The sequence below is a fragment of the Nuphar pumila genome, chromosome 13 (genome assembly GCF_984573655.1).
Source record: "Nuphar pumila chromosome 13, dmNupPumi1.hap1.1, whole genome shotgun sequence".
In the NCBI taxonomy this organism is placed as follows: domain Eukaryota; kingdom Viridiplantae; phylum Streptophyta; class Magnoliopsida; order Nymphaeales; family Nymphaeaceae; genus Nuphar; species Nuphar pumila.
The window spans coordinates 76,784,516-76,805,240 of NC_143261.1; the positions used below are offsets into that span (position 1 = coordinate 76,784,516).

Here is a 20,725-nt window from a genome sequence, read left to right on the forward strand (position 1 = left end):
ATTGCTCATGCTGTGCACTCTGCAAGCCAATTTCAGCATGCTCCTACATCTGTGCATATGAGTGCTGTGCTCCGGATCATTCGATATATTAAAAATACTTTGACTAAAGGGCTATTCCTATCCTCAATCTCTTCCTTAGATTTACTAGCTTATACTGATGCTGACTGGGGAGGAAACCCAAATGATCGAATCTCAACTACTGGCTTTTGTGTGTTTCTAGGAGATTCGCTAATTGCTTGGAGGTGCAAGAAACAACAGAAAGTCTCCTTGTCTTCTACTGAAGCAGAATACAGGGCTATGGCAACCACTACAATGGAGCTTGTGTGGCTTCGAAGTCTTCTTCAAGATATGGGAGTCGAAATTACCGGTGCTTCGAAGCTTTGTTGCGACAATAAAAGTGCCATCTATATTGCCAGCAACCACACCTTTCATGAAAGGACTAAACATATTGAGATGGACTGTCATTATGTACGTGATGAATATCTTCGTGGGACAGTTACACTGCCATATGTCACTTCAGAATATCAACTTGCAGATTTCTTTACCAAAGCCCTGCCTGCTCCTCGCTTCTTGTTCCTTCTTGGCAAACTTTCGGTCATTCCCCCGTAAAGTTTGAGGGGGGGGGGGTGTTAAAACATATGTAATAATACCATAATACCCGATAGGGGTATTATGGTCATTTCACAAAGTACCCCATAGGGGTAGTTATTTTGTTTCTCTTATTTTATTTTTTTTTATTTTTCTTTTTATTTTTAAATTTGTATTTTTTGGATACCGAAAAGGGGCCCCACAATGGAGTCGTTGGGGCCCCCAACGGTCACATATGTGACCGTTGGGGGCTCCCAACGACTCTATTGGGAGCCCCTTTGGTCTCCTTTTCTTATAAATAGGGGGAACCCCCCATGTATGTTGTATTGCTCTTGAGAGCTCTTCCTCAATAATAGTGATATTATTTTTCATGTGTGTTGCCTTTTTATATGGCCCTTTGTATATCCCTTAGTGGATTTCCTCTCTTGTGCTTGTTGCACTTGTCCGTGTGGGACATAGTGAATGCTTTAGCATTCTTGGATTCTTCCGCTTATTTCATTACAAGAGGGGCCGAGCCCCTCTTCTGCGAGCAGAGGGTGCAAGGAGGGAGGCTGCGAGCAGAGGGTGCAAGAGGGTCGATCGGCATACCTGTTGAGTGTTGACGGCGGGGGAGACGGTGGCTGCCTGTGCGTACCGTCGCCGGAGTCTGGATCGCCGGCGTGGGTGTAGGAGAAAGCCTCAGGGGCTGAGGGGGAGAGGCAAAATCGCGAGGGTAAGCCCCTCCCCCTGTCGATAAACCCCTTTTAGGGTTCGGCTGCAAAAGAAATTTGGATCTGGGTCGGGTCTGGACCCGACTTGGATCCAAAACGTAATTTAAAAATCGAAATGGACATTTTTGGACTCGGTCAAAGTTGACCGAGTCCAAAATGCGGACGGACTCGACTAGTTGATCGAGTCCGACTCGGCATTGACCGAGTCCGAAGCCGCACCCGAGTCCGCACCTGTGTCGGGGCGTGTCGACTCGGGTGCGGCACCTCCTGAGCGGAGTCCGTGTGACATAGGTTACACTCATGCACCTGTGTGTAAGCCGGGTTCACCTTGGTTTAGGCAATGCCAAGACATCACATTAAATTGTGGATTCAAAAAAACAAAGAAAAAAGAAAAAAATGACCAAATTTTTGGTTAGAATTTTGAGGTTGCTCTATAAAACTTCCTCTAAATTGTGGTATTTCATCTTGTAGTGGAGCTAGGGTAGACGTCCCCTTTATTTGTTGCCTCTCTTTGTCCTTCCATCTCTAATGAAACTTTGAGTTTCCCTTTTCTTCCTTTGTGCTTTCTTTATGCTCTCTTCATGGTTCTTGCAACTCGTAGATGCATGTTCTTTTTGCTTCATGCCATTTGTTCTCTAGCTTGTTCCTTGTTTTAAGATGAACATTTGCCATTTTATAGCTGAAGCTTTTGCACTAAGCAAAAGTTCAGATGAAATCAGTGAACATAATTTTTTTTCCATTTTCATTTCATTCTAGCAAGTGAACGGTTTGGCCAAGATGTAGAACTCTTGGGTTAAGTGCTACTTTAGTTTGTGTCTATGTGCTTTGGTTGCCATGGATCATGCTGGTGGCATTTCTTTGTAGGATCAATTTTCTTTCATGCAGTACCCTATTTTGTTGCAATTAATATAAATTGTTCATTCATTATGATGGTTTTAGCAAGGACATGCGGAACCTCAATGTTTTGGAGCCTGCAGTATTTCTTTACAAATTTGTTTCCCTTTTTGTAGTTTTTGGCCACCAAGATAATGTTGCATACTTAACAAGGTGCCCAAAAATAGTGGTAATTTCCTATACGATGCTTCAGCGTCTACGGAAGAGTATGCTAGAACGAGATTGGGCGCTGATAATTATTGATGAATCCCATAATATCCGGTGTACAAGGAAGGCGATAGAGTCCGATGAGGTATATTTGATGATAATCAGCTTCATATGAAAGGCACATGCTTTATTGATTCAGGTTCATGATATGTTGCAATTTCAAATTTACTTGAAGAATATTGAAACTACTGACTTTAATAGTTTGTTCCTTACCTGTGTATATCTGATTGACATATAGTAGGTTTTGTATGCTCTTTTTTGCTGATGATTGCTTACATGTTTGATACACAGACGATGGCTGTCCTTGATTTGGCAACTAAAGTTAAGCGCATCATTTTACTATCTGGAACACCTTCTTTATCAAGGTTGTTTTTGCTACTATTAATGGTTAGATTTAGGGCGCATTTGCATGCCATTGAAGTTGTGCCATTTCCTCCGCAACTAGCAGAATTGGTGGCTGCTTTTGCTAACCCTGGACATACAAAACAAACATGGAGTTCAATGGGATCCCCCCTTCTGCAGAATCATTTCCTGCTGGGGAAGTGGAGGGTTTTCGAGGGTGCCAAACTCATTTTTGGCAGAAAAAAGCTCCACATTTGAACCCTCCTGCAATGCGTAAATGCACTTTTAATAGCATTTGCTCTTAGGTGTCTCTTTCGGTACTATATTTATTAAGATTTCTTTGACCTGAGGTTAATGGTGTTTGGTTAGGTTGATTGGTCTAGCATTTACTGTTAGGTTCTGCATAGATGGTTTTAGTTTTTACAAATCAAGTCCCAGTTTGCCTCTTATAATTATAGCAATATATGGACTCAATCAAGTTAACCTGGCATCTGGCTTATAAGTTTTATGATGCTAAACTTTCTTTCTTTCATGTTTTGGTCTATTTATTTGCTTCTTTTCATATATTGTTTCTTGTGGTTTGCTTGTAATTGCAAATATCATGTATTTTTCATACATTTCTAACTGTTATTCATATCTTTTAATGCTAGGTGACCATAGGCCATTTGATATCTTTCATCAGATAAATATGTTATGGCAAGTTTTCTTTGCCTTAACCTTTGGTATTGTTCTATTGATAAGATTATTATGGATATTTATCTTCTTATGTATCACCAGTACTTTCTTTTGTTTTCGTTTTTCCCCCTAAATAGGCCTGGATTGTTGGGGAAGGACAAGTATGAATTTGCAAAAAATTATTGCTCGTTGAAAGTCATTCAGGGTTGTCAAGGAAAGACATTTAAGGTACTGCTGCAAAAATGATATTGAGTAGCTATGATTTAATCTTTTTTGGTTCTTGTTATACCCCTTAGGTGGGCTAGCTAGATGCTGGAAACCTTACTGTTCTGCTTCATTTGAGCAACTGCTGATCATACATGTTTGATGTCGGGATGTAATTGAGGGAACATAATATTTCATGCATCTGACTTTTTATTTAGGATCTGCACTTTTACTGTGGGAGCTCAGTGCAGCTTTCCATGGCTAAATTATCCTAATGCTCTTACATGCTTTCTAAATTCTAAGTGAAATGGCATGGCTCCATCTGATAATGTACAAAATGTCTAATGTTAATATAATAAGGCCTCATTATATGTGTGTAAGTGATGGGTTAGCACATGTGGCATTGATATGTTATATATGTTATAATATTTCTACATTATTGTTGTCCTTTCAAGTTTCTGGTAGTCGTTTGTAATTCGGAGCCTGTATATTGAAGATCTTGACATACATCACGGCCACATTTTCCAGGACTTTTCTAAAGGCGTTCGCTTGCAGGAGCTTAATGTTTTGCTCAAGGAAACTGTGATGGTGAGATTTGATGGTTTCTCACAAGATTCTCTGTTTATTGTTTCAAGTGAATATCAGTTTTTATTTTCTTCATTTCAAATTTCAGTTTGTGCTGTGCCTCTTAGCATTGGATCCTATGAACATAATCCTTGCTGGGATACCATTTCAGAAATTTAAATGTCTTCTAACTAGGATTTTAGATAACTATTGGATCTTTTGGGAAGATGAACATTTTCAGGAGGTGTACCTGATTCTGTGATTCAACATGTTATTATTCTTTACTCCCAAGTAATGATAAATTTTGCTCAAAATGCAATTCCGAACGACTATTTGAAGACGTGTGGTCCTAGTCATCTTTCAGATAAAATGCAATTTAAAATTGGAAAATATGAGAAAGCTTTCCTTTCTACAGTGTGTTCTACATGATGAAATAAATACAAGTTGTCACAGGGACACTGCTAAAAGGACTTAGGACATATTATTGTTGTCTGATTTCCCATTGAGAATAATATATAGGGGGACATGACACAGAGGTAAATTAGATATCTCTGTGAATACAAGTTTTAAGTATCAATTTTTAATATCATGAGTTTGCACGGTTTCTGTGAAAATAAGATCATATATCTGGTTGGAAATAGTGTGTTGATTTCATCTTGGTTAGGGTTTGTGATTTGAAAGCTACTGATGTTTAGAGTTTCTATTTTTGTGTTAGGTAAGGCGCCTGAAGGAGCATGTTTTGCTTCAACTTCCACCTAAGCGTCGGCAGGTTATAAGAGTGATGTTGAGAAAATCTGATCTTAGTTTTGCAAATGCTTGTAGTTCCCATGGTTTGGGTTACATCTCTAAGGCTTCTGATTCTAAATTCACAATGTATTCTTGCACTAGTCAAGTCAACGCTGACGGAGATGTGTCATGTGATTTGTCAGGTGAATGAAATGTTTTTTTCAGTTCTCTGAATTGTCTAACTCTTTTTTCTTAAGAGAGCAACCAATGAGAATTTTTCATTATGTTATCCGAATGATGAGGAAATTTCCTACAACAGCAACAAAGGAAATTGTTTGACTCTTAGGAAATATTGAGCTATCATTGTATATTTTTTCTCACAATCGTGCTTATCAGGATAAAATCAACAAAAGTACGGTTTGATTGTTGTCAAATGTGAGATGGTAAACACTCTAGCATAGGAGATGAAAGATTAGCATCAGGGTTGCTTTGCTTGATCTCTTTGTTTGACATTTTAAAATAATATTTTCAAGTTCACCATGATCACAATTAGTAAGGTTTAAGTTGCTGATTTGCATACTTCAAATTTTGGCACCTAAATATAGAAGCCTTGTAGGGTTCCTTCTTCTCATTATTTGTTTGCTTGATTTCTTTCTTCAGATGTGAGTTATTATGGGAAGAATTTCAGGCAACTTTCATACCAAGAAATAGGTATTGCAAAGCTTCCTGGATTCCGTGAGTGGATCTCCAACCATTCCATAGTTAGAGCTTCAGGTGACACTAGCACTTCAGACAATCATTCCCAGAAAATGATCGTCTTTGGGCATCACATAAAGGTTCTTGATGGAATTCAGGTATTTTAACATTCATTGCTTTTATTTTTATTCTTATTAAATATTTTGTCTGGATTAAATTATGATACCTATTAATTGAAAAAATGGTGCAGTAAATTAATTAATGTTTGACAAATGGGTGGAGGGTTAGGGTATTGGGTGGTATTGTTAGGGCACAAGAAAATCTTGCAAGTTCAAAATTCTTTCATCTTAAGTTGACTCCATCTTTGTAAGTTGAAATTATGCAGGAGATTGTTTGCCAGAATGGCATCGAGTTTGTTAGAATAGATGGAACAACACTTCCTAGAGACAGACAAGCTGCAGTTCAATCGTTTCGCTCCAGGGCTGAGGTTCTTCTTTTTTCCTGAATTAAGAAGTCTTATTTCAATTTGTTTGATCTAAAATCTTTTCAATTGAAGCAGCAATACTGGGTTTTTTCACGAAAAATTGTCAGGACATCTTAGAAAACAAATTAGCCATGGTCAATCCATGGCTGCTTCATCATCAATAGGCATAAACTGAGGCCTGCAGTGTCTTGATCTTGATTTTTTTCTGTTTTTTAGTCTGTTAAAGACAGAATGCTTTAGGAACAACTTAATTTGTTTTGTTATGGTTAACAGGTTAGGATTGCTATAATTGGTATAACTGCTGGTGGAGTTGGATTGGACTTTTCTTCAGCTCAAAATGTTGTGTTTCTTGAACTCCCAAAAACTGCATCCGAGATGCTACAGGTGCATTTTTTGTTTATTTTCATGTCACCTCATTAATATGTAAACGTCTCCTTTTATATGCGTACCTGGGGACAATTTCAACCATCGGCTGGTAGTTGTTAAAATATATGTAATCTATATATATATATATATATATATATTTATTTATTTATTGTAGAAGATGACCTGGACCCTAGAGATAGAGAAGAGAGAGAGAGAAGAGAGAGAGAGAGAGAGAAGAGACAGAGAGACGGCTGCAAAGAAAACCTCAAAACTCATAATCGAGATTAGGGCCTCTCTCTATGTTAAATAGAGAGAGGCTTAAAGACCTAATTACAATACAACCCTATTATAAAGAACTAAATTACAAAAAGCACCTTAATGAAAAATAACTCTACTTAAAACCACCTATTCTCAACACTCCCCCTCAAGCTGGAGCATAGATATCGATCATGCTCAGATTGTCACAACATTTTGAAAAATTTGGTCTGACAAGAGGTTTTGTGAACATATCTACAACTTGGTCTTCCGACTTTAGATATTGGGTAGTGATATGACCCGCTTGAACCATATCCCTTACATAGTGGCAATCAACCTCAATGTGCTTTGTTCTCTCATGAAATACAGGATTGTTCGCTATGTATGTTGCAGCTTTGTTATCGCACATCATGGTCATGGGAGAAGAAACCTTCACCTGGAGATCAAGAAGAACAGTACGAACCCACATCAATTCAGCAGCTGTTTGGGCTATGTCACATGGGTGCGGGTGTGGGCGCGGGTGCGGGTGCGGGGATTCGGCACTTCCAAAAAACCCGGGTGCGGGGGTGCGGCAGGGGCAAAAATGTAATATATATATATATATATATATATATATATATATATATATATAAAGGGGAGAGAGAAAATCCTTTACGCAAAAAAGGATTTGAAAAGCTCCTGCCAGGAGCTGTCAGCTCCTGCCAGGACTGGCAGCAGCTGACAGGAGCTGTCAGCTGCTGACAGCTCCTGCCAGGACTGACAGGAGCTGCCTTTTCAAATCCGATTTTCTCTGCTGACAGCTCCTGTCAGCAGCTGACAGGAGCTGTCAGCAGATTTTTTTTTTTATAAACTTCGCAGGAGCTGTCATGAGCTGCCTTTTCAAATCCGATTTTCTCTGCTGACAGCTCCTGTCAGCAGCTGACAGAAGCTGTCAGCAGATTTTTTTTTAAAAAAAATTCGCAGCCCATTAAGAGCTGTCAGTTGATTTTTTTTTAAAAAAATTTCGCAGCGCATTTTAGAGGGCAAATTTTAAAAAAAAAAAAATCCAAAAAAGGACCTAAATGATCCTGGGTGCGGTCAACGCACCCAGGATCGGGTTGACCGCACCCGGTGCCGCTCCAACACCCGCACCCGCGTCGAGTCGCGTCGACGCGGGTGCGGCACCCTGCTAGCCGAATCCCTGTGACATAGTGTTTGGGCCATAGCCCGATATTCTGATTCTGCACTAGACCTAGAAACCACATTTTGCTTCTTACTTTTCCAAGAGATTAAGTTGTCTCCCAGGAACACACAAAATCCTGTGGTAGATTTTCTATCTACTACAGATCCTGCATAGTCAGCATCAGAATAGGCCACCATATCTAGAGGTCCACCTTTCTTGAACAATAACCCCTTTTCAGGAGAAGATTTTAGATATCTGAGAATCATAATAGCTGCATTCCAGTGTACCTCAGTAGGTTTGTCCATAAAGTTCATGTGGCTTCAATAGCTTTCACATCATCACCTGTAAGAATGATGTCATCCACATGTACCACCATAACAACTATGCCAGAGCTAGTTTTCTTTATGAATAATGTATGATCTGCTGCTGACCTATCAAAGCCAAAACCTGACATTACTTCAAACAACTTCTGAAACCATGCACGAGGACTTTGTTTCAAGCCATAAATTGCCTTTTCAATCTACACACCTTCTGACACCCCCCCTCAACCTCGAATCCTGGAGGTTGTAGCATGTAAACAGTTTCAGATAGGTCCCCATATAGAAATGCATTTTTCACATCTAATTGAGACAGGCTCCAACCATGCTGCACAGCTACTGAGAGAACAAGACGAATGGTACCCATTCGTGCAACAGGAGAAAAAGTTTCAAAGAAATAAATACCATATGTCTGAGTATACCCTTTGGCTACTAATCTGGCCTTGTACCGTTCAATTGAGCCATCAGATTTGTACTTTATCGTATATACCCATTTGCATCCAACAATGTCAGCATCTGCAGGGGAATCAACTAGATCCCAAGTATGCTGAGATATTAAGGCATCCATTTCTTCTTGCATAGCCCTCTTCCAGTGAGTATGAATCTCGGCCTGCTGATAGTTCCGAGGAATAACTTCAGCAGATAAAGCTGAAATAAAAGATTTCATGTGATTTTCAATTCTGGCTTCAGAGACAAAACGAGACATGGGATATAAAGTACATTGTCGTGTCCCCTTTCGTAGAGCAATCGGCCTGTTATCATCATCATGAAGATCATTATTGTCAGTAGAACTTACCTCAGGGGAAGAAGATGGAGGCACTTGCGGAGGTGGATCTCTACGCACATATACCAATTATGAAATCTGGAAGAGGATGAAGTGTGGTTCGAGAATGAGGGCACGGATTCCAAGGTAAAAGGAGGTATAGGTAATGAGCAAGACTCAGCTGGATCAACCTGCAGCGGGGAACCAGTATTAGAGTAATATGGAGTGGATTCCAAGAAAGACACATCCGCACTGACATACTCTCGGCGAGAAGTAGGATCATAACATCGATATCCCTTTTGATTTTTGGGGTAACCAATAAATATGCATTTTGTAGCTTGAGCAGCTAATTTATCACGGTCAGGGCCAAGTTTGTGTACAAAGCAAACACATCAAAACACTTTGGGCGAGAGGGAGAAGAGAGGGGTATTTGGTTTTAGGATATGAATTGGAATTTGATCACCCACAGAAGAGGAAGGCATGCAGTTGATCAGATAGCAAGCAGTTGTAATTGCATCTCCCCAGTATAACGCAGGAACATTTGATTGAATCATAATGGTCCTGGCAACATCAAGTAGGTGACGATGTTTTCGCTCAGCCACCCCATTTTGTTGAGATGAATAGGCACAGGAAGTTTGTGGTTGGATGCCATTATCTTGGTAAAACTGTAACAGACTTTTTGATTTAAACTCGAGAGCATTATCAGTGCGAACAATCTTGACACTAGATTCAAACTGAGTTTTTATTTCAAGAATTAAAGATTTGATAATATTTGGAACATCAGATCGTTCCTTTATTAAAAACACCCATGATAACTTAGAGAAATCATCAACAATAACTAAATAGTATCGACACTGAGTCCTAGTAAGAATCTTACTAGGACCCCATACATCTGCATGAAGAAGTTCAAAGACTTTATTACTAGACTGACTCTGACTCGAAGGAAACGAACTTCGATGATGCTTGCCCAGCTGACATGCTTCACACTGAAATGATGTGGTGGAGGGAATCTGAGGAAAGACCGAACGAAGCTTTGACAATGAAGGATGACCAAGACGACGATGCCACTGAACAAGACTAAATGAATGGTCCACTGCAGCATGCACAGTACCCATTGGATGATGTAAGTAGTAGATTCCATTTTCTTCATAGCCTCCACCAATCTTCTTCCCCGTCAGCAAATCATGAAAATGACAACCCATTGGATCAAATATTACTCTACAGTTTTGTTCTTTTACAAGATAACTCACAGAAAGTAAACTTTGAGGAAATTTTGGGGCATGAAGAGCATTTTTCAACTGTAATGAGGAGGATATAGAAATATTTCCCTGACCAACAACCGGGGAGGTACTCCCATCGGCTAATGAGACTCCAAGTTGAGCCTTAATATCCTTTAGATCTGAAAAAACAAGTGAATTTCCACACAAATGTCTGGATGCACCAGAATCAATAATCCACTTACTGTCAGTCGGATGAAGAAGATTTTCGGTTGAATAGGCAACACCAGCAACAGGAGAGGTAGAGCTCAAAGGACGAAGAGCTATTAGCTCATCATTTTCAGCACGACTGAGGGTTATACTACTGTCACTTGCAGAAATATTTTCTTGTGCCTTTGTTTCCTCGAGAGAAGTAGTATTAGCTCTAGGAGCATATGACTTTGATGAAGATGAGGTTGGTCGGCCATGCTTATCCCAGCAACGACCTTCTAAATGTCCAGATTTTCCACAGAAGCTTTCCTCTGCCTCCCACACCTCGGCCGCGACCTCGTCCTCTGATGTTCTGAAGATTTCCACGTCCATAACCAGATGAGACAACTAAGGCAGAAGACTGAGTCACAGGCTGAGAATGTGGAAGAGATATAGCAAGTCTGCTTAGACGGTTATATGCCTCAGCAAGAGTAGGCACATCCGACCCAGTCAACATTTGGACTTTTGCAACAGAAAATTCTGAAGATAAACCTGTAAGAAACCTAGCAACCATAGTTTGTTCTTGATGATCCTTTTGTTTCGAACAACAGAGAGGTCTGTGAGCATTAAGTCTTTCAAAAGCAGCTTTTACGGAGGCATAATACTGGGCCAAGGTTTGATCTCCCTGCTGTAAATTGTATATTTCCTGTTCGACTTGTAGGATACGACTCACATTAGTTTCTTGTGAGTATGTATCTCGAAGATTGTCGCACATCTGTTTGGCTGTATTATAATAAATTAAACCATCTGCAATATGGGGTTCAACACTATTCATAATCCATGACATGACTATGTCATTATCTTCATCCCAGGTAACATATTTTCCCACCTTTTCAGTGGGTCCATCTTCCAACAAGATATGTTTTCTTCGATGTCCAGATACCGACATCATAAATGTTCTGGACCACCTGACATAGTTAGTTTCATTTAACCTTACAGACGAGCCGTACGAAAAGGGATTGACAAATGCCTTATATTCTCCCATATGTTCCAATTTTGAATCACCTTTCGAAGTTGCAGCCATACTGCAGGTAAAAAAAAACTGGACAGTCTCCACACTCACCACAAAAAAAAAACCCCCGCGTGTTACACCCACACTCCAACTGATATTCCAACCTGCAGTTGTTCACTTACGAACAATAATAAAAAAACCCCACTACAGTAGTGAGCAGCAACCCACAAGCAGACAAATAATTCAGCACTTCAGTGATTCACAACTAACACGACTTTTGCATATGCAGAAAAATTTTTCCATAACAGGGGCAGCTCCCCAGACATATACAGTTTGACAATACGCCATTAATTTTTTTCGAGCAACACCACTAAGAGTTGGATTGCTGGAGAAAAAAAAAACATGAAGTCACGACCTGAAATCACGACATTTTCAGTGCAAATAGTACCAACACCAATCAAACTCCACACAGCCACGATATCAAGATACACAAAACAGGGCCCCAACCATATGTAGAATCACCAACAGTAATCAGACTCCCAACAGCAACTATAGCAATATCTCACAACATGTTCAGTGTATACTATACCAACAACAATCAACTCCCAACAAGTAGCCACGAAATTGACTGCAGGAAATACCACCGAGACAGTAGGTAGTCATGAAACGATAAAACAAGAAGCTGCGAACTCACAGCAAGCATCCACGACCACTGATTAGGTATTTTTTCTTTTACTCATTAGATCTGTTGACAGATCTGGTGGCCTTGATCACGATCTGATTAGGTATTGAATCACGATCACGATGGCCTCCACGATCGATCGAGCCTTGATCAGACTCGATCACGCTCCCTCGTCACGGTCGATCACGCTCCCACTATCACGCTCCCACGGTCGGTACAACTCTAATACCATGTAGAAGATGACCTGGACCCTAGAGATAGAGAAGAGAGAGAGAGACGACTCCAAAGAAAACCTCAGAACTCATAATCGAGATTAGGGCCTCTCTCTATGTTAAATAGAGAGAGGCTTAAAGACCTAATTACAATACAGCCCTATTATAAAGAACTAAATTACAAAATGCACCTTAATGAAAAATAAATCTACTTAAAACCACCTATTCTCAACATTTATCATACACTACCCGATAAGGGGTAGTTCTGTAAACTCGCCCAATAGGGGCATTTTAGACTTTTTCTTTTTCTTCTATTTTTCCTTTTTCTTTTCCTATTTTTTTTCTTATTTCTTTTTCTGTTTTTTTGTGCATTTAATGCACAGCCATTGGGGCCCCAACAAAGAGTCGTTGGGCCCCCAACGGTCATGTGATCTTTGGGGGCCCAACGACTCCTTGTTGGGACTCCCAATGGTCACTCTCTCTTGCTTTTCTCTAACTCTCCCTCACTCCTCTCTTGCCTATAAATAAGTGGGGTCTCCCCCTTTGTAAGTGTGGCTTCTTCAAGCCTTTTAGTGCCTTTATAAGATTTTATGCTTTCTAGCCATTATTGGCTTTTGTGTATGTCCTCTTTTGGACTTGTTCTTTGATTTCTATGTGTGAATGTCCATTGTAGGACATACATTTCTTTTCCGCATATTTCATTACATGGTATCAGAGCCTTGGTTATGCTCTTGATTCATATATAGCTACTTGTCTAGTTTTACCTCTCTCTTGGTTTGTCCTCCTTTCTTGATTATAGGATGGAAGGAGAACAAAAGATTGATCTCTCCTTCAAGCTTAATGGTACTAACTACATGATGTGGGCCGCCGCCATGGAGAACAACCTCAAAGGTAAAAAGCTTTGGGGATATGTTATGGGCACCATTAGGGAACCTCAACTTCAACTTGCGAAAATAGATGGTGATCAAGAAAAAGCTCTAGAAGGAAATGCTCACATGAAGGCTATTGAAGATCACCAATCCAAGGTAGAAGATTGAGAAAGTAAGCATGCAAAAATTCTTGCGTGGTTCATGAACAACGTGAAGCTAACGATTTGCGCCAACATTGCTAAATTCCGCCTAGCAAATGAAGCATGGTTCTTTATGAAAGGTATGTATACCCAAAAAGACCTTGCCTCGTCAATTCTTTATCCAAGAAAAAATCCGTACCATTAAGCAAGGTGAAATGAGTGTAAGAGATTACTATAGCACTCTTGGACCTTTATGGGATGAGCTATCCCTTCTTGAACCCAAATGGGTATCTAGTGAAGATGTGGAAATGCGAAGAGAACAAATGGAAAAAGAACACTTTTTCCAATTTTTACATGGGCTTAGGCCCGAATATGAACAAGTTAGGTCCTTCCTTCTTCATAGATCAAAACCGCTTCCATTGGAAGATGCCATAGCCGAAATATGCCAAAAAGAAACGCGTCTTGGCATGATTAAAGGAGGAGATGAAGTTCTTGCCGTGTCTAAACCCGACAATCATATGAAAGCGTATAAGCCTCCACACTTTGGGAGGCAAAACAACTATAATGGCAATTATAGGAAAGCCATTTGCCATCATTGTCAAGAACCGGGTCATATAAGACCTAATTGTCCAAAGATAAATGAACCTCCAAAAGGGAAAGCTGCTATTATTGAAGAAATCCCACAAAAGAAGGAGGAGCCAATGAAAGGGAAAGAGTCCTTTTCTCTTGCTCAACTATCCGAAGCACTTCAAATTCTACTCAAATCGCCGTCAACTTCGGGAGCCGCCATTGCCTCTTCTTCTCCTCCAGGTACGCCTTCTTGGATTCTTGATTCTGGAGCATCTTTTCATATGATCCCTATTGAAAATGGACTATCCAATGTATGTAGCGATTCCAAAAATTCTTTTGTTTCCACCGCCGATGGTACCTCTTTACAAGTTAAAAGTTTTGGAACCTTAGACTTTTCAAAAGATTTTTTTGTGCCAAATGTAAGAGTAGTACCTCAACTTAATTTAAATCTTTTATCTCTCTCAAATATGTGATCATGGATGTGAAATCTCCTTCTCAACCAAGGATTGCTCTATACAGTATCTTCAGTCCGGGAAGCGGATTGGGCAAGGCCATAGGAGGGGAGATCTCTACTACATGAACAATTTCAACCAAGGATTGCTCTATACAGGATCTCCAGTCCGGGAAGCGGATTGGGCAAGGCCATAGGAGGGGAGATCTCTACTACATGAACAATTTGAAACTTCCCACTAACTCATTTTGTAATCATGTCCAAGATAAAAATATAGAAACTTGGCATCAAAGACTTGGGCATCCAAGCTTCTTAAAAATGTATTCCTTTCCTTTTGGAAAGAAATTTTGTAATGAGAAACATTTTGTTTGCAAGAGTTGTATTTTTGGAAAAATGAAATCCACCCCTTTTCCAAAGAGAACATTTGTGTCCAAAAGACCTTTTGAATCAGTTCATTCGGATGTTTGGAGTCCTTCTCCGGTCATATCAAAAGGAGGATACTCATATTATGTTACTTTCATTGATGATTTCACTCGATATGTGTGGATCTATTTTCTCAATCTAAAATCCGAAGTTTTTAATTTCTTTAAAAAATTTCATATGATTGTCAAAAATTAATTTTCAACTAATATCTCTATTCTTCGATCCGATTCCGGTGGAGAATATCTATCAAATGAATTTCAAGAATACTTGGAAACCAATGACATTTGTCATCAAAGGTCATGTCCTAGGACTCCCCAACAAAACGGTCTAGCCGAAAGGAAGCATAGACACATCTTGGAAACCACTATGACTCTTCTCATTTCCAAAGAAATTCCAAAATGCTATTGGGCCAAAGCCGCCTTAACTTCCACTTATTTGATAAATAGAATGATATCCTCATCCTTACAAAATATATCTCCATATGAAAAACTCTTTGAAAGAACACCCGATTTTAATAGATTAAGAATTTTTGGGTGTAAGTGTTTTGTCCTTACACATAAAAGAGATAAGTTATCTCCCAAAGCTATCGAATGTGTGTTTTTATGATACAGAGAAAATAAAAAAGGTTTTAGGTGCTCCGACCCCAAAAGCAACAAACTATATGTATCCAAAGATGTTACCTTTTTAGAAAATGAGAACGGCTTTGACAAAAATAAAGATATTGATGAAAGCGAATATGCTTTCTTATTTGATCTTCTCTCTCAAGAAGATGTGACTCCTCACGTAGAGGATGTTCCTAATGATTTAGAGGATACTCCTCTTAGTAATGTTGAAAATGGAAGTAATGATTTTGAAAATAGGTCAATTCAAACCTATGCTAGGCGTGGTCAAGAAACTCCCATAAGCGCTTTAGAAAAATATTCTCAAAGTTCCAACATAGAAGAAACTTCTTTAAGGAGATCTAGCCAAATCTCCATTCCTCCTAATAGGTTTGTTTCCTATGAGTCCCTAACACCTAAATATAGGGCATGCCTAATTGCATTACACTCTTATCATGAACCATCACAGTATAATGAAGCCAAAAACATTTCTTAATGGGTTGAAGCCATGAAACTGGAACTTAGTGCCCTTGAAAAGGCTAAAACTTGGGAAATAACTTCATTACCCACTGGGAAAATGTCTATTGGATGTAGATGGGTCTTTAAAATTAAAACTAAAAGTGATGGGTCATTAGAACATTATAAAGCTAGGTTGGTAGCCAAAGGATATGCTCAAGAGTACGGAATAGACTATGAAGAAACCTTCGCTCCCGTAGCTAGAATGACTAGTGTTAGGACTCTTCTCTTATTGCGGTTGCATCCGTTAAAAAATGGCCTATCTATCAATTGGATGTTAAGAACACATTTCTTAATGGTGAACTAAGTGAAGAGGTCTATATGGATCCTTCACCAGTAGTATCTATTGGTGAAAACAAAATTCTTAAACTAAAAAAGGCACTATATGGGTTAAAACAAGCTCCAAAGGCTTGGCATGACAAATTTAGCAATGTAATGACTAACTTAAATTTTCGTTCATGTTATACTGACATTGCGTTATTTGTGAAAAGTGCAGGGTCCTCTGTAGTTATTCTACTACTATATGTTGATGATATGATCATCACTGGCAGTGATAAGCAAGGAATCCATGATATTAAGAAAATTTTAAAAGAAAATTTTGACATGTCTGACCTTGGTTTCTTAAGATATTTTCTAGGTATTGAAGTTGCATATTCTCCCCGAGGGTATATTCTCTCTCAAATGAAACTTGTTGCTGACATTTGTTCCAAGTCTGAAATTTCGGATGATAAGAAGCCAGAAACCCCTGAGGTTATCAATGTAAAGCTAAGGCTGGAAGATGGGATACTTCTCAAGAATTTTACTCCCTACCGTCAACTCGTTGGGTCTCTTACATACTTATCCATCACTCGGCCAGACATAGCTCATGCAGTTCACTCCGGCAGTCAGTTTCAACATGCACCTACAACTGTGCACATGAGTGCAGTCTTAAGGATTGTCAGATATATTAAAAACATCATAACTAAGGGAGTTTTTCTTTCCTCTTCATCATCCCTTGATTTAATTGCTTATACAGATGCTGATTGGGGAGGAAATCCCAATGATAGAGTCTCAACCACTGGTTTTTGTGTTTTCTTAGGTGACTCTATGATTTCTTGGAGATGCAAGAAGCAACATAAAGTATCATTATCCTCAACTGAAGAGGAATATCGTGCAATGGCCACTACAACTATGTAGCTTGTGTGGCTTAGAAGTCTCCTCTGTGATATGGGCATCGTCATCTCAACTCCTTCGAAGATGTGTTGCGATAACAGAAATGCTATCTATATTGCAAGCAACCACACCTTCCATGAGCGTACTAAACACATTGAGATGGATTGCCACTATGTTCGAGATTAATACCTCAAAGGAACCATAGCACTGCCCTACGTCACATCCGAGTACCTGTTGGCGGACTTCTTCACCAAAGCTCTTGCTGCTTCTCGTTTCATGTTTCTTCTCAACAAGCTTTCCGTTGTATCCCCGTAAAGCTTGAGGGAGGGTGTTAAAATATATGTAATCTATATATATATATATATATATATATATATATATATATATATATATATATATATATATATATATATATTTATCATACACTACCCGATAAGGGGTAGTTCTATAAACTCGCCCAATAGGGGCATTTTAGACTTTTTCTTTTTCTTCTATTTTTCCTTTTTCTTTTCCTATTTTTTTCTTATTTCTTTTTCTGTTTTTTTGTGCATTTAATGCACAACCATTGGGGGCCCCAACAAAGAGTCGTTGGGCCCCCAACGGTCACAATTGTGACCGTTGGGAGCCCAACGACTCCTTGTTGGGACTCCCAATGGTCCCTCTCTCTTGCTTTTCTCTAACTCTCCCTCACTCCTCTCTTGCCTATAAATAAGTGGGGTCTCCCCCTTTGTAATTGTGGCTTCTTCAAGCCTTTTAGTGCCTTTATAAGATTTTATGCTTTCTAGCCATTATTGGCTTTTGCGTATGTCCTCTTTTGGACTTGTTCTTTGATTTCTATGTGTGAATGTCCATTGTAGGACATACATTTCTTTTCCGCATATTTCATTACAATAGGTGGTATAAAATTTAGAGCATGTTTGTGATCCTATCAAATACCTTCACCTGGGTAGACAGCTGCTTTTTCTTATGTGAAGAAGCATTTCATAAGTTTTGAATTGCTTCCCATGGGCAAACAACAGAAATTTTACCTGAGAGAATTTTTCCTGTAAATCATCTCTTGACTCGTTTTCCAGAGAAATGATTCACAAGCAACTTTCCCAGGTGAGAAAGTGATATACAGGTTGCAAATGTGACCTTAAACTAGACACATCTCGGAAATAGTTAATCAAGTTAACCTTTAATTTGTCACATGTATGTTGTCAGACATGGTGCAGGATGTGAGAAGTAGACGTGCAGGGTATTTTTGTAATTTTATGCAGAAAGGTGTGTTCTAGTCATTATGTGTTGGTCCATGGATAAATGCGTATTGCTGTAGCATATTGGTAGTGTATTATGTCAATGTAAAAGTCTATTTTGATGTCATGTATATTAGACTTGTAACTAAGAGATATGTATGCAAGTTGTCACATTGAGTCTGTTATACATATATAAAAGGATATGGGACGCCCCAAAGGATTCAGTTTTGAGGTCTCTTCATTGCAGCTAGCAGCAGTGTCCTCATCTCTAAGTTCTCTTTCATTGCATCACATAGATAAACCCTTTATGGTATTGGATAACTTACCCATTGATCTCTGGCTACATTTAGGAGTGATCTTTCCTTCCCTCACCTGTGTTGTGTCCCCACACTTGTATCCATGTGACATTGGATGGATGCAGTTTAAACTTAAATACAGATGAATTATAAGCTAAAATGGGTGGCCTAGCGAAGGGTAGCCATTGGACAGGGACCTGGTTGTTTTCTTTGGCTGGTTCATGGGTGAGAAAGACATCTATTGATAGGCAAAATGGAGGATGGATGGATTTGGACAAGGATGAAAAAGCAAAATTGGGTGGTTTTGGAATGCATTTTAAAAAAAAAATACTAATTGAGAAAGAGAGGGAGCAAAGGGCAAGATTGATATTTTATTAAGTTAACCAAAGGTGGTTGGTTTTCAACCATGGTTAACTCAATGTATATACTAATTTAGGTATCAGTGGTAATGATGGAAACCTAAAGCAGTCGGACAAAATATTCCAAAGATTAGGTGGTTATACTTTTACATAATATGGCCAAAGCTAGGTGCCTATTTGTAATTTGCTTGTAACTAACTATATATATATATATATATATATATATATATATATATATATATATATATATACTACATCAATACCCGATAGGGGTATTTTTGTAATTTCACATAGTTGTTTTAGAAAACAACTATTTTTCTTTTTTTGAATAAATGTAATTTTTATTTTTATTTTTTAAATTCATTTTATATTCTTTTTGAGGACCTAAAGGGGCTCCAACCTTAGAGTCATTGGAGCCCCCAACAGTCACAAATGTGACCGTTGGGGGCTCCCAACGACTCTATGGGAGCCCCCTTTTGGCTCTCCTTTTCAGGCCCTTTGGCCCTCCTTTTTCCTCCTCTCCCTCTTGTATAAATAGGGGTGAACCCCTTGTGTATTCTCATCCTTGAGAGCTTTCTCTCTTCTCAATAAGAGGCTTTTTATATTGTTGCCTTCTTAAAGGCTTGTGCTTGTATTGTCCCTTTGTGGACTTGTGATATTGTCTCTTTTTTTTATTGTTGTAAGTGCTTGTGTGCACTCTTTATATTTCCGCAATATCTCATTACATGGTATCAGAGCCACTCGATTCTTGAAGGAAAGGTGTGGTTCGTGTATCTCATATTTAGTGGACATCTTCTCACTTCTTGGCAACATCATAGAGACAAAGATTGACCTATCTTTCAAGCTCAATGGAAAGAATTATATGATGTGGGCATCGGCAATGGAAAATAATCTCAAAGGAAAGAAGCTTTGGGGTTTTGTCATGGGGACCGTTCCGGAACCTAAGCTTATGCTCACGAAGGTGGAAGAAGGTCAAGAAAAGGCTCTTGAGGGAGATGCTCCCATCAAGGCCATTGAAAGTCATCAAAAGGAAGTGGAAGATTGGGAAAGCAATCACGCAAAAATCCTTGCGTGGTTTATGAACAATGTGGAGCTTAAGGTATGTGCTAATATAGCTAAATTTCGTAGAGCCAATGAGGCTTGGTCCTTTATGAGGGGTATGTATACCCAAAAGGATCTTGGAAGAGCATACTTCTTGCAAGAAAAGATTAGAACCACCAAGCAAGGTGATTCTAGCATTCAAGACTATTATAGTGCCCTAAACCCACTATGGGATGAATTGGCTCTCTTGGAGCCAAAATGGGTTTCTATGGAAGATATTGATTTAAGGCAAAAACAAATGGAACAAGAGCGATTGTTTCAATTTCTTTTTGGGCTACGTCCCGAATTGGAGCAAGTGAGATCTTCACTTCTCCATAGATCTATTTTTCCTCATATTGATGATGCTATTGCCGAAATCACTCAAGAGAAGACAAGGCTTGGCATGAGTAAGCATGTTGATGAAGTCCTTGCCGTATCAAAACCGGGTAACAATGTTAGAACCTATAAGCCTCCTAATTTTGGGAAACAAGGAAACTACAATGGAGGAAGAAAAATGTTTGTTTGTCATTATTGCAATGAGTCGGGTCACATTAGACCCGCTTGTCCAAAGCTTATTGGAACCTTTAAGCTTAAAGTGGCCTCTCTTGAAGAAACCACCACCAAAGAAGATGAAGGCAAGAACAATGACATTAAAGAAACTCTTGGACAAATATCTATGGCTCTCCAACAAATGCTAAAAGTTTCTTCCTCCACATCGGGTGCGGCTATTGCTTCAACATCATCACCCGGTACATATTCTTGGATCCTTG

General features: G+C 39.1%; 2 protein-coding genes across 3 annotated transcripts in view; one reads left to right on the top strand and one right to left on the bottom strand.

The window, feature by feature from the left end:
* The window catches only part of LOC149818789 (uncharacterized), a 183,594-nt gene that overhangs the window by 52,683 nt on the left and 110,186 nt on the right, over positions 1-20,725 (bottom strand). The gene's annotated exons all lie outside the window — the stretch shown is intronic.
* Positions 1-20,725, top strand: part of LOC149818790 (SNF2 domain-containing protein / helicase domain-containing protein / HNH endonuclease domain-containing protein) — a 132,852-nt gene that overhangs the window by 39,791 nt on the left and 72,336 nt on the right. Inside the window, exons 4-12 of the mRNA XM_089985357.1 lie at positions 2,309-2,484; positions 2,691-2,764; positions 3,402-3,437; positions 3,554-3,644; positions 4,149-4,208; positions 4,900-5,120; positions 5,584-5,764; positions 5,992-6,093; positions 6,364-6,474. Coding sequence (XP_089841483.1) covers positions 2,309-2,484; positions 2,691-2,764; positions 3,402-3,437; positions 3,554-3,644; positions 4,149-4,208; positions 4,900-5,120; positions 5,584-5,764; positions 5,992-6,093; positions 6,364-6,474 — 1,052 coding nt within the window. The remainder of the gene's footprint in view (positions 1-2,308; positions 2,485-2,690; positions 2,765-3,401; positions 3,438-3,553; positions 3,645-4,148; positions 4,209-4,899; positions 5,121-5,583; positions 5,765-5,991; positions 6,094-6,363; positions 6,475-20,725) is intronic.